This window comes from Varanus komodoensis, unplaced genomic scaffold (assembly GCF_004798865.1).
Source record: "Varanus komodoensis strain SLA01 unplaced genomic scaffold, ASM479886v1 scaffold28, whole genome shotgun sequence".
NCBI lineage: Eukaryota > Metazoa > Chordata > Lepidosauria > Squamata > Varanidae > Varanus > Varanus komodoensis.
In genome coordinates this window covers 11,372,963-11,386,518 of record NW_025335727.1, presented here as the reverse complement: position 1 = coordinate 11,386,518, position 13,556 = coordinate 11,372,963, and the positions used below count along the sequence as shown (strand labels likewise).

The 13,556-nt window shown below is 39.9% G+C and overlaps 1 protein-coding gene across 1 annotated transcript in view; it reads right to left on the bottom strand.

Moving 5' to 3' along the window:
* Positions 1-626: 626 nt before the first annotated feature.
* SI (sucrase-isomaltase) overlaps positions 627-13,556 on the bottom strand; it is a 219,470-nt gene continuing 206,540 nt past the window's right edge. Inside the window, exons 63-69 of the mRNA XM_044434407.1 lie at positions 12,609-12,693; positions 12,435-12,491; positions 10,541-10,665; positions 9,840-9,928; positions 7,383-7,432; positions 6,610-6,777; positions 627-1,129 (exon numbers count right to left, since the gene is read on the bottom strand). Of these exons, the coding sequence (XP_044290342.1) occupies positions 1,052-1,129; positions 6,610-6,777; positions 7,383-7,432; positions 9,840-9,928; positions 10,541-10,665; positions 12,435-12,491; positions 12,609-12,693 (652 nt within the window). The 3' untranslated portion in view covers positions 627-1,051. The remainder of the gene's footprint in view (positions 1,130-6,609; positions 6,778-7,382; positions 7,433-9,839; positions 9,929-10,540; positions 10,666-12,434; positions 12,492-12,608; positions 12,694-13,556) is intronic.

The following is a 13,556-nucleotide window of genomic DNA, read 5'->3' as shown; positions in this document are numbered from 1 at the left end:
GCTTGAGGAAGACTGAATCGGTGGGAGAGGGATTGGGGATTGTAATCAATTGCTGCTTCCTGCGAAAGCTAAAGGCCAGGCCACCTGGAAGGTGACATTGCAGTGCAGATGCTCCAGCTGAAGTCCTCTCAGAGCCAAGCATCTCCACTTAGCAAATATATTTGCTAGTAAACTGCTAGCAAATGTATTTGCTATATATAAACCATGAGTGATCTTCTGGACTCTGTCTCAGATCTGGTTGAAAGATGTGCATATTTGGAGAAGGTTGGAGGGGTAGGAGAGTGGGTGGGGATTGCAGGAGAGAGAATTCAGCAGTGGCTCAGATTACAGTCTGAACTGGGGAAGAATCAGAGGTTATGTGTGAGGTGAGCTTTATGAATGTCTGAAACTCATCTTTCTGAGCCTGAACATATGAGCCTTGATGACATCACATATGTGCACCACACACAAAGACACATGGCCCACACCAACAGACATGGAAGCACATGAGCACACACATATAGAATGTCAGCTTACAACTATGCACTACTGGTGATGTTTTATTGTCCTATTAGTATAAATTACAAAAAATAGCACTCTGTTGTATTTTATGCACATTCCTGCACAGAGATTTATAAACACCATGATGAAGAGCAATTATATAGTCCATCATGCTCGGCACTTAGCCATTATACTGACATTTTAATTCCTCTGCAAAACAGAGAAAAAAAAAATCCTGATTCCTGTCATACAGATTGCTCTGGTATAATTAATATTTTAAATACATTCTACTGGCTATTTTACAAAATCATTATTCTTCTCTGTACTTCAATGAAATAAACACCCCTTTTCATTTAAAGGAAAAAGCAGAATTCCAGGATTGTCATATTCAACAAAATAAGTAGTTTTTTATCAGAAATTACTATGCATTCTGACAAATAAATTACCTACAGTTAAGTTATATCCATTTCTTCATTTGTCTGCTGGTACCATATCTGAACAAAATATAGTTGAAAATGATATACTAATTAGCTATGAGGAGGTCTTCATATAGCTTGTATCTCACAGACATTTAAGTGGTTGTCACCCATTTGACTTGGTTTAATTTATGGATTAGGTAATTATTTCCAGTGAGATTCACTTGTAGTATCTGCATGGAAGAGGATTGGGGGAGAGAGAAGGGAGAAGAAAGAGAGAGGATTATTTGTAGGTGGGGTTGCAGATAGATCAATGAAAGGCTAACTTCTGGTCCACCAGGATCCATTATTATGGGACACTTTTACCAAAGGTTAGCTTTTATCCCATCTTGACAGGTGTGTATGAGAAATGTGACCTCTAAGGCCAATCATCAATGAGTTCACTCAAGTTTTATGATTCATTTGTGTCCACCTGTGTCTACTTTCTATGAGAGATACCAGACCTCATGCCTGCTGGAAATGGCTAGCTTTGTACTAGTTGGCCAGTGTGGTGTGTTGGTTAGAGAGTGGATCTGGGCACCTGGGGAATCGGGGTTCTAATCCCCATTCACCCATGAAGCTCACTGGGTATGTTTCAGTCAGTCACAAACTCTAACCCAAACTACTCGGAAGGAATATTGTGCGCATAAAATGGAGCTATGGAAACTGCCTTGCGTTCCCCACAAAAGGAGGAACATATAAAGGCAATGCAGTAGTAGTAGTAAGCTATAGCAGTAGTACTATATAAAGGCACACTCCTTCCTAGCCTGTCTCCAGGCCCAAACTCCCACTAGTACATGGCTGGCAGCCTAAGGGCATTTCCCCATACTTTCATAGGAAGTGCTCCACAAGCTCTCCCACATATAATCATGTTTTTAATGGCCCCATTAGCACTACAGAGCACCAAACAGGTCAGATGTTTTGACCCATGCAGGGGTGAGGCAGAGGGTGTTGGGGACTGCATGTACCCACAGCCACCGGATGGTGGCCCCTTCCCTGGATGCTATCAAACCATGAGTCTGATTCACGTCCCAGGCCTGAGTCTGATTCACGTCCCAGCAAGTGCCAACATGGATATTATTGGATTTTGACTCAAATTAAGCAGTGGACCTGCCTCTGTTTTTGTGGGACAGGAGCCTCTTTTTTCTTTTTTTTTCCCCAAGACACTCGTCCTAACCAAGAGTTGTTTTCCAGTGGGTTCTGCAGCGGGAGAAGAGGCCAAGTTCCCCTTCTGAATACTGGATGTCCCATCTTTCACTTTCTTAGGGCTCTTTGAAGGAATAAGGAAGCTACCCATCTGTTCTTTGCACATTTACATTTACAAAGTCTGAGCATTTTGTAAGCTGGGCTATGAGTCTACATAAAGAAAATATAGATCCGTTTTTGCTGACTTCTGAGAACACACTGGGAATTTCAATGCTTCATGAATGGAATGCTTCATGAGGAGCTTATGCTGCTCCCCTCTGCAGAATCGAACCATGGTTCCACTTAGTTCAGTGGGGCACATGTGGGTCATAGGCTGCCTGTGGTACCTCTTGCAGGAAACCGATATGTTTCTCCTCCTCCATCTTCACAAAAATTCCATGAGATTGGTTAATCTGAGTCACTGCCTGGCCCAAAGTCACCCAGTTAACTGCATGGCTGAAGTTCTTCATGGTCCTAACTACTTTGCTGCACAGGCTGTCAAGTCAGGCATTGTCCCATGTTTGATTGATTTTACACACTACTTGGAAGACACTACTTGGAGGACTTGTCATTGCTTACTACTTAGAGGACTCTCTTGTAACTCCAATATGACATCTGGTGCTGGGGAAAAAAGATCCATTTCATAGCAAAACCTGCTATTCTGATTCTGATTATTACTGAGGGTAGGGGTGTGTAACTGCCTTTTCAACTAAGTTTTATTGTGATTTTTAAAAATCAAAACAGCCAAAAACCAAATTAAAAAAATAGAAATCAAATAAAATAGTTACAGTTTTCATTCACAGAATCTGATTGAATTTATTACAATGAATACATATATGCTATGCACTCCTATAAATTTTATGTTTCTCTTCAGATCATATAAATCATTCACCTTCATCTATGAAACTGCACTGAGAAATTTCATTAATCTAATTGAGAAATGTATTTCATTTCCCTCTTAATTCCTCAGATGTTTTACCTATTCAAAGAATTGCCACATTCTCCAAGAGATTCAACTTTAGGGGGAACATGATTGTAATTTTACTTCACCTCTGTAGGAGATTGGCTTTCAAATAACCATTCATTCTATGATAGGTTAGCAACACAGAAAAGGCCTGGATTTTTATTATTGCATAGAGCTAAATAGGGAAAATCATAGCTTAGCTCAAAATCGATGTCACCCCCAAAATAAGATAATTTCCATGGGAAACTTGAAAGCTTGACAGCAGAATACTGCATTACATTAGAAAAGAAGTTCCAAAGCAAGTGAAGCCATCCTGTTTGATTTGGAGAGAATTCTATTGTGTATTAAAAGATAACGTTATGCAAAAATGAAGGCAGAAATCAGCCAAGGATAACAAGGAAATGATAGTCATCCATAAATTCAAAGGTAGGCAGATGATCAAAGGTTAAACACAAGAAAAGAAATGGTTCTATTCAAGTTGAAGATAGGACATTGTAACCTAAATAAATGTTTAGTTATAATTAAAACTCTCAGAAACAGACTTCTGGAAAAGTTTTCAAAGTCAGAATTTAGGGTTCCCTCTCCCCTTCAAGCTTCAAATGTGCAATGTTGAAAGAAAGAGATTTAGCTATCATATAAAGGGATATCTCAATTTCATTTTAAAACTTCTCTTGTTATAAAAAGGAGAGGCCAGTGAAGATAAGATACCTTTTAAATTACTGCATGGAGATGTGGCATGAAAATATTTTAGCTTTCTAAATCTAGTGGAGAGAAAAAAATTATGAAGAAAGTAGAAACTTAAAAGCATTTTCTCCAAACTGATTTTCTTAAAAGCATTTTCTCCAAACTGATAGCAGCAGAGGTCAGTAAAAGAAGGAAAATGGCTGACAGCAAAAATGAGAAAAGGAAGAGCTGGGAAAGATTAGCTCAAAGAGAGATGCATTTTATGAGAGGAAGGAGGCAAACACCACTGCCTTACACAAATAGCTAATATGTTTTCAGAGGCTATGGGAATGGGGCAGTATATAAATATTAAGGTAAAATACAATAAAATAAAAATTGACTAGGAATTTGTCCATTCATACTGAAATATGCAGAATACGAAAGTAAAGGAACCAAAGCACAAAATAAAATTAGTACAATAAGGCATACATGCAGAATTTCCATACATTTACTGTCTTTGGAATTTTATGGTTGGCTACCTATACTCTGAGTGTAACCAACTTTTTGCATTAGAGTTGACAGAAGACAGAAATTATTCTGCAGCTGGAGATGAGAAAAGGTTTTCTATTCATGAAGCTGAAGAAGTGGGAAGGTACAATATTGCCACAGTGGAGACTCTTGGGGCCAAATGACATATGCTGCAAATTCCATGTTCTTCTCAACATTCACCCAGCTACACACACACACACACATGTTCACATGTATCAAAACAGTGCATTGGAATTAATGTGAGCATCCCCACCCCCTTTTTAAGTCCTTTCTCCCAGGATGCATGGGATTTTAAGAAGGAAAAGGGAAGGAGAAGACTTAAATCCCTCACCTACCAGAGTACCATGGCCCCAACCTACACTGGGGTCACATGCATTGACCATGAGTTAACTGAGCCCCTTAACCATATCTCTTTTATGCCTGCTTTGAAGAGCATATAGAGTGGCCCTCATTCAGTCATCATTGGACCATCTATCACCATGGAATCCCAATGGTGTCCCCTAAATACTCTAAAAGGCCAGGTTGAGGGGCTCCAGAGTCCAACAGTGCATAAGAATCTGAGCATGGCCGTACACTACACATGTGCAACATGCTCCTGCAGTTGGCTTCAATGCATGATCATCCCCAGCCCACCCACACACATGCATAACTCAGCAATTTCAGCTCATAGAACTTACAACACATTTCTAACATAAAGCTTGTTTTGACCCGTGTCTGTACTCATCTGTGAGCATCATCATCATCGCATGAAAATGTACATGAATTCGTATGCATTTTTCCAAATGTATACGTGACTGTGAGCCTTTTTGGAATGCCTACATCCCCTGTTCCTGCCATTGTTTAAAGCATGCACATGTGTGCTTATTCCTGTTTTCATTTCTAAAAATGCCTGTACTTTTTCAAATGCCATTTTTGGTTACTTTAATCAAAACACAAGTTTGTAAAGGCACAGACTTCAACCACAGGCTGAGTTTGGGCCCATGTCTGGCACTGGGAGTTACAAATTGGTCAAATGTTGGTGAAAAACAAACTGCTATGCAATTTTCATATATCTCTGTTTGACAGAAGCCCCAATTGGCTGCTCTGACTGCAAACAGAACAGTCCCCACCTATCTCTTTCATTGTGCTTGTTGCTCTCGTCTTGTAGAAGGTCACTGTCCAAGGGATCTGTATCTGTGGAGGCTCTTCATGCAAGCCAAAATGAAGATGTTCCCATGTTCTCAATCAGATGGAAAACATCCACAGATAAAGGCCTCTCTGTTCTTCAGACCATCTTCCTTCATGCACTGGGAGTAGCAAACACAGAGGGGCAGGGCTGGAGCATTCCTCTCCTAAAATGTCCATCCTTTGCTGGTTCAGAACACTACTAATGAGTAAACACAAGGGCTACTAATGTTTGCAGAAACAGAAACAGCTGCAGAAATGCTTTGGTGTTCAAAGGCCTTTCAGCTCTTTCTTCCAGTTGTTCTTTGCATTTATCTGCTTAAACACTACTATGATAAATCAGGAGTGAGGATAACATGGGGCAGGGGACTTGCCAAAGGAGGGTTTTTTTGAAAAGTGAAATGAAAAAGAAGACATAGAAAAAGATTTTTCTATTTTTGACATTTTTATAGGATGTAAATATCAGTCCAGCAGTCCTTTTCAGGTGCATACCTTGACATTTACTAACCATGTCTCCATTACTATGTAGAAGATTCACATACTTCTTAAGCACAGTGGCTCCATTTGCAACTAATATTAGTATTATTACTAATAATATTATTTTTCACTTAGATTTAGATGATCTCTAACCAGAGTAAGAAAATGGAGTAACATATTCATTCAGCATTCTAGACATTTCAGTAATGTGGAAAAATATGTTTGCACCATTAATGATACTAGCAGTGCTTTTTTTGTAAAAAAAAAAAAAAAAGTGCTGGAACTCACCTCTTGGGGTCACACTTTTACACTAAAAAAGATTTTCAATTCACCAACTTTTTTTGAAATAAAGAACTTATTTACCTTTTGCACGTAGCCAGTCACTCTACACACACATAAACATAATGCTCGCGGCTGGCAGTAAGCACTCAGCGCGCGGCCATACGACCAATCCCAAGCCGAGCAGTGTCCCAAGCCGAACAGTTCCCTCACAATCAGCGCGGACACACATGCAGCCCGCAGGCACTATGTTAATGATTTTTGCCGCCGACCTGCTACACCCAACAGGGCGATTCACAATCACTTGGAAAAATCCATCAAAAAAAGATGCCGGAACACCGTTCCAGTGCATTCTATGACAAAAAAATCCCTGGATACTAGTATTTGACCTACCTGGCTAGCAGGATAATATTGAGGAATTGCTGTTTCTGTTTTTCCATCATAAGTAATAGCAACATTTGTAACTGAGGCCGTGACTCCCCATATGTGCAGATATCCAATTCTCAAGACAACTGAGTCAGTTAAAAACTTATTGTGAATCACAGAGACATCCAATGTATTCTGGAAAATGAACCAAAGAGTATTTGCTTTTAACAATAATGTAGCAGAAGACTTTGTATACATGGCACAGAGTATATCAGGTCTCTCTAAAGCAAACAATGATTCATGGATAAGTTTATAGATGTTGGTTTATCAATGAATGGCTGCTTATTAAATGGCCACCGATGTGTGAAACAAATCAAGCATCGCAGCCTTGTCTTGCATATCAACTCAGGACAGTGGCTGAGATCATCCAAAGAGCTACTTTTGGCATGACCAGTGAAATGTTTGCCACGCCTTGCACTGAACAGTAAAGTCTCATGTCTACTCCTATTTAGGAAACTCCCATCTATTTCCAAAGGGATTTACCAATCCAAAGGGGATCTCTCTGACAGAAGTGCACAACCAGAGCTCCTTTGCATGAAAGGAGGTATTCTGAGGTTCCTTGAATCCAGGCCTATGTGCTTTGGTGCTGAGATATTCCATAGGATACATATACATGCTGTGTGAAACAGTTTTTATGATGAAAGTCACACAGATGGAATGTGAAGCATGTATGTGGGCTCAGGAAAGTTACAGCTGTATCTTATCTAAAATTATTTGAGGGGAAAGTTAAGTATACATACTTGAGCTACTTGAAATGTTGAAAAGTAGTAGTCGCCATTTTCATATGCATCTACAAAAGAAAAAACACACACACATATTGCACTGCATTTAGTGATCTCTCTCTCTCCTTTGGAGGGGATGGGGAAATGGCACAATGGAGAAAATATTGCAGAGAGGGATAAGAAAGTTGAGGGCATGTGTCCAACTTTAAGCACCCCCCACACCGACTTGCTATGGCCTTCATTCACTTCCCAGAAATATGGTCCTGTCTTTGGAGACAGCTGAAAACCCTTTACCCTGCTGGTCAACTGTGGTCATGAACACCCAGTTCAGAGAGTACAATTTTGACCCTGAAGTCAGCACTGAATCTTGATTTTCATTTAGGGGATCAATACACAAGAGGGATAATACTTAGCTACTCAAGGGAAACCCACAAACTTAACATGAGTGCAGGAGCAACCTTCTGTCCATGTCCCTTAGTAACTAGTATATGTAAGCATATTACTTCTGACACTTGAGGTCACATAAAACTATCAGGAAAAGTAGTCACTGATGGCCATATTCCATGAATGTGCCCAATTCAGTTTTGAAGCTATCCAAGTTAAGAAAGGTGGTTGCATTAATCTTTTTCCAAAACACACATGTAGCATACACTGATCTACTAAGTCATGAACGAGCAGAGTTCCCTCGGGGTTAAAGGATCATATGTGGGAAGAGGTTCATACACTTCTGTCCCCCTTTCCTGCAATTCCCTGGCCTGTTCAACCAAACCTCCCCCTTGCTTACTTCCTTCCCTCAACCCTCAAAATTTCTCCCAGCCCTGCCTTCACCTTCTTGCTCAGGAAGATGTGGCTCCACAATGCCACATTTCCAGTGGAGGAGGTGGCTTCCCAGGAAAATTTTTCTTCTTTAAGGGACTGGAAGGAGAAGGTTTTGGATAAGAAAAACTTCACCCTTCCTCAAGAGGATTTCCTATTCCCACTCAGCCCTGAAGTCACAAGGGTCAGTTTCCTACTGTAGAGGGAAATGGACTTGGAGTCTGGTTGCTGGTTGCATCTGAAGGATTATCCCTGCATGCTGGTCTTCTTCCGGGATTACATGGAACCACATGAGCTGCATGCTTGTATGCTTCTAAAATGTGGGTATTTTGGGGACCCCTGGAATATATGCATTTTAAAGACAGCACATAGATTTTCCAGGAGATAGATCTGGGACACACTCCTTGATGCAAACTGCACAGCCACTGCATTATGTATTTATATATTACATTTTCAGTCTATTTTTTCTCAAAGCAGCACAAGTTGCCTGCCAATTTTAATCTTTACAAAAATGTGGCTGCCCACAATTTTTTACCTTCATTATAATCCTGTTGAATGGATAGAAGCAGTGACTAGCACAAATTTATCCAAAGAACTACATGTCTGAGCAGGGATTTGAATGTGGGTCTTCCTGATCCTAATCCAACACAGACAGGTTCTCAATCCTAAAGCGGGCTCTCATTTCTATGAAGTGTCTATGAGACATGCAAGGACGATAATCCAGGGAGGGCTTACACTATTTTTGTATGTTTGACCTAAATATACATAGATACTCAATGAAAATGGTTTGAATAATCACATTTTGGATAACAGATGCATCTCCATATTATTGCATTCTAAAATTTAGCTGAAAATATAGGATTAAAGATAGATGGACCTGTCAAGTCCATTTCTGCAGATATCTCCTTTTGTCACTTCCAAATCCATTCCATGCCATCCAATCCCTTTTTTTTTTTTAACATTTTAATTTGGGAATAACCCCCCCCCCCTCATCCCAGCATATGTTGGGTGTGAAGTTTTAAATGGATGCATGCTTTCTATTTCATAGTTACAAAATCAGGGACATCATATCAGAACCAGGGCAAATCTGCCTGTAACATTTTCATTGCCTCAGTTATTCCCAGTCTTTCTTTTTTGAACTAAGACCACAAGAGTATAGATTTCCCCCTCTAGGTTTTGGACAGCAGATTGGCGGATATGGACTAGATGGTTCTGATCAGGCACAGCTCTCTGGGAGTTTTGGGACTGAACACAGGTCTGGTTTGCACAATATCAGGTGAGTAATAAGCAACGGTGGGTTGTTACCTGCACCGTGCATTCCAGCCAGGTTTATACAATTATCCTTGCTGGCACAACCTATTGTAACATTCAGACCTGGTGAGGCTGGGTGGCTGGGATGGATTACAAAAAGTCATGGCTTTTGGGTGGTTTGTTAACTACCCCAACACCCATCTATGGTGGCTTCTGACATTAAAAAAGCTGTATCCAATGAAGCCAGCTATATAAATCTGGCATCATGTGAACTAGGTCACTGTCTTTTTTTTCCCTCTGAAAATTAAATGGGATAACACCTTGAAATATAATGAAGGATGGGACATGAATTTAATAAGCAATAAATTAGGAGCCAGGTTTTGACCTTTTTACTAACAAGACACTTACCAATACTAATTCCATCATCCCAGTAAAGCTGTCCTCGAGCTTTTCCATTATCATCCAAAGCAACAGTGAGTCCCATGGGATTTAGCCGGCTGGTAGGGGAGAAATCAATTTTAGAAAGCATTTCTTAGGAAATCCTGATCAGCTTCAATCCATTTTTCCATTATCAAAAGGGAAATATCAACATCTCAAAGACGTTTCATCCAAGCAACTTGAAATAGGGAAGAAGCTTTGGAATGAACACTACTGATTTACTATTTGTTTCAAAAAGCTGGATAATGCACATACAGATGGCAAAGACAAGGACCAGGACTTTGAGATCTACATTCCAAATCTTGGATTTAATGGGGGGAAGTGATAACCATTTTCTCTTCCAAATATTTAATGTATTGAACCAAAGAACTAAAATACAGCTGCAGACAATTACAGAAATAAGAACAAAATTCTAAGTAAAGGTTACTTCTAGAAATAATTTTTAACCCTATTATTACAACTTCTGCACATTAAAACAGCATATACAAGGGAACAGTCCTAGGGGCTGTTTTCTTTTCCAAAGATGGAGGGACTTTGTAGCAAATAAATAAAATGTAATCAGTGGAGAACCCGTCTATATATAGGCCATGGTACATGGAGGACTAAACAAGACTTAAGCTAAAGTCAGTCTTCATAAAAACCCACTTAATTCTATGAAAAATGTTACTCACCTGGCATTGGTAGTGATATCAGGTACCTGCCAGGGAAGGATGTAACCTCCCCGAACATGTAGATTTATATGACCCAAAGGTGCTTGAAAATCCTGGAATTGTTTTCGCACTTTTATGTCTTTTCCCTAGAGGAATATTAGCAGAAATTTGAAACTGTAGTCACAATTTCCACTAGTGTACTAGTGATAAAAGCTGCATCTCCTAAAATTTCTCCTTTCACACATATTTCACAGCCAGGTAAGACCTTTCTTGCATTTAATCTAGAAACTGTAATACATGTGTGACAACAACATATATCAAGATACAGACAAATGTTTTTAATGTGCAAAACACTAGCACGTACATGGTTAGTCTTTCACTGTATTGTGAACAAGAATGCTTATTCTCTTGGGCAAACTGTCTCCAACCCACCCAATGCTGAATGCTTTTAAGTCACAATGATTTCAATAGAAGAATTAAGAATTGAGTACTTTGGTTCTTCCCAAGGATTGGAACACTAGAACATGTTTCCTTTGATGGAGATCTTCAAGGCCTGACCTCTGCTTCTCCTCTGCTAAGTAGAGCTGTGGGGGCTGGTGATTTTGGGTTGACAAGTGGTTAGCAAGAAGATGGTGTATAATTCTATGTGTTCCTTTCTAATTCTGTTCCAAGGACTTTCTGTAGTTTATTTATTTACAACATTTCTATGCCTCCTCCATCGCAACAAAGACTCGGGGCGGCTCACAAAAAATACAAAAAAGAAAAAAACCATTTAAAACCCCCCGGTTCATTCTCGGCTAATTTAAAATCCTAATAAATACAGTCTGGACTGTATAAATACAGTCCTCCTTTAGTTCAGTCTGCAAGCTTGTTTTTCAACAAATTCTTCGGTTTGGAGCCCTTTTAAGATTGACCTCCAGGTTGTGTTAATTGTTTAGCATTTGTGTTTAAGGAAGTGTGTGTGGTTGGATTCTTGCCACTGTACACCAGGAGAGGAAGATTAAACCTTCCTTCTGACTGGTTTTTTCTCTGAAATTCGCCAACTCTCAGAGTATTACAAAAAGAGATGGGATCTCCTTGATGCCCGTGCCGATTCTTTTCTTTTTCTTTTAACTCTTTCCTCAAGTGTGTGTGTCAGTGAGGGAAAATGTCAGGGAAAAAATCAGTTTAATTTTCCCCTTGTAGTACATGGGTTTCTCAGTCTAGTGGTAGGCATGGAAGAAGAAATAAGTGCCTTCTTTAGCTAGGAATGTGGAAGATCTTCAACTTCATTTGCTTTTAATCAGAACTCTCCCCAAATGTAAGCACATTTTTCAGCAAAGACTCTTTCTTTCCCAGGAAAGACTCTGAGCTTTTGCTTTCATTCACAAAATAGATTTGGTGGCGGGGAGGGATGTGCACTTTCCACATTCTGGAAAAAAGAAGTGTATGTTCATGCATTAGTCAATGAGAGAAATGTAGGTACCTGGGTGTATTAAAAAAGGCCTCCCCAAATGTGTGCTTTTCCTGTTAAACCACCACAGAAGCTCACATTCAGGAACAGAAAAGATGCCAGCCAAGCTACAAGGTGGAGCTCAAAGAACCTCATTGTTTTTGAGTCTTGCTATATTTCCCAGACTTATCCTCCAGGCACCAATTCTGTACTGGAAATTAAACCCTCCTGGCTTCACTTTTTAAAGGACAAGCAGTGACTGAGTGTTGAAAGCATGGTTTAGAGGCAGAATGCATAATCATGCCCCTAAAAGTACTTAACCTTTATAGAACTGTGTTGCTTCTGTGCCCTTGAACTGACCTGTAGAAAACTACCCTAGGCTTGAGCGATGGGGGATCTGATAAGGGCATTTACATTTGCATCCAAGTGTAAGCAGGTCTTTGGACTTGAAGTTACTCTAACAAATTGACTTAAGTTCCTTACCGTATGATAATCATACCACCGTGCATCAGGTACATAAGCCTTCACCATCACAGCCCCCTAGTATTTAATGACATAAAGGTAAGGTGAAGACAGGCAGAAAACATGATGGCTGCATTTCAGTAAAGCATTCATAGATAATCAGTTTCTAAGCTCAAGAGACATTTGGTGGCTTACTTGTTCGAGTACTGGGCTGATCATAAGAGCTGGACCCCATAAAAATTGCTTGTAGATATCCCATGTTGTCCTGTCATTCACAAACCTGAGAAACATGGAACATGGTGAGGCCTCTAACAATACAGTATCTCCTGCTCTAAAACACAACTCACTTTTTAACTTAAATAATATGACTGAAATATGTATAAGCAGGGCTTTTTTTTGTCATAGAACACACCAGAACAGTGTTCCGGCACCGTTTTTTGATGGATTTTTCCAAGTGATTGTTAATCACCCTGTTGGGCATAGCAGGTCAGCGGCAAAAATCATTAACATAGTGCCTGCGGGCTGCTTGTGTGTCGGTGCTGATTGTTAGCGCTGATTGTGAGGGCGCTGCTCGGCTTGGGACGCTGCTTGGCTTGGGACGCTGCTCGGCTTGGGATCGGTCGTGTGGTTGCACGCTGAGTGCTTACTGCCAGCGGCGACCATTATGTTTATGTATGTGTAGAGTGACTGGCTACGTGCAAAAGGTAAATAAGTTCTTTATTTCAAAAAAAGTTGGTGAATTGAAAATCTTTTTTAGTGTAAAAGTATGACCCCAAGAGGTGAGTTCCGGCACTTTTTTTTTTTTTTTTTTTACAAAAAAAGCACTGTGCATAAGCCCCAAATTAATATGCTTGTTCAAATAAATCTTGAGGGATGTATCACTGATATGGTTTGGTTTGGCTTGGTTTTGAAGGGAATTGAGTCCCAGTCCCAGTTCTCAGTCAGGTCAACCCCATTCATTTTATGAATGCTCACTAGGTGGATCTTATAACACTGCTCTATGTGACATTTAAACCTCATTGCCCTAAATGGAGAAAAAGCAGATAGGAATGAACTTTGCTCAAAGCTAGGAAGGATAAAATGAATTTCTTAATTTATTCCTGAACACATGTCAGATACATGTGCGTACACACAGAGAGTAAT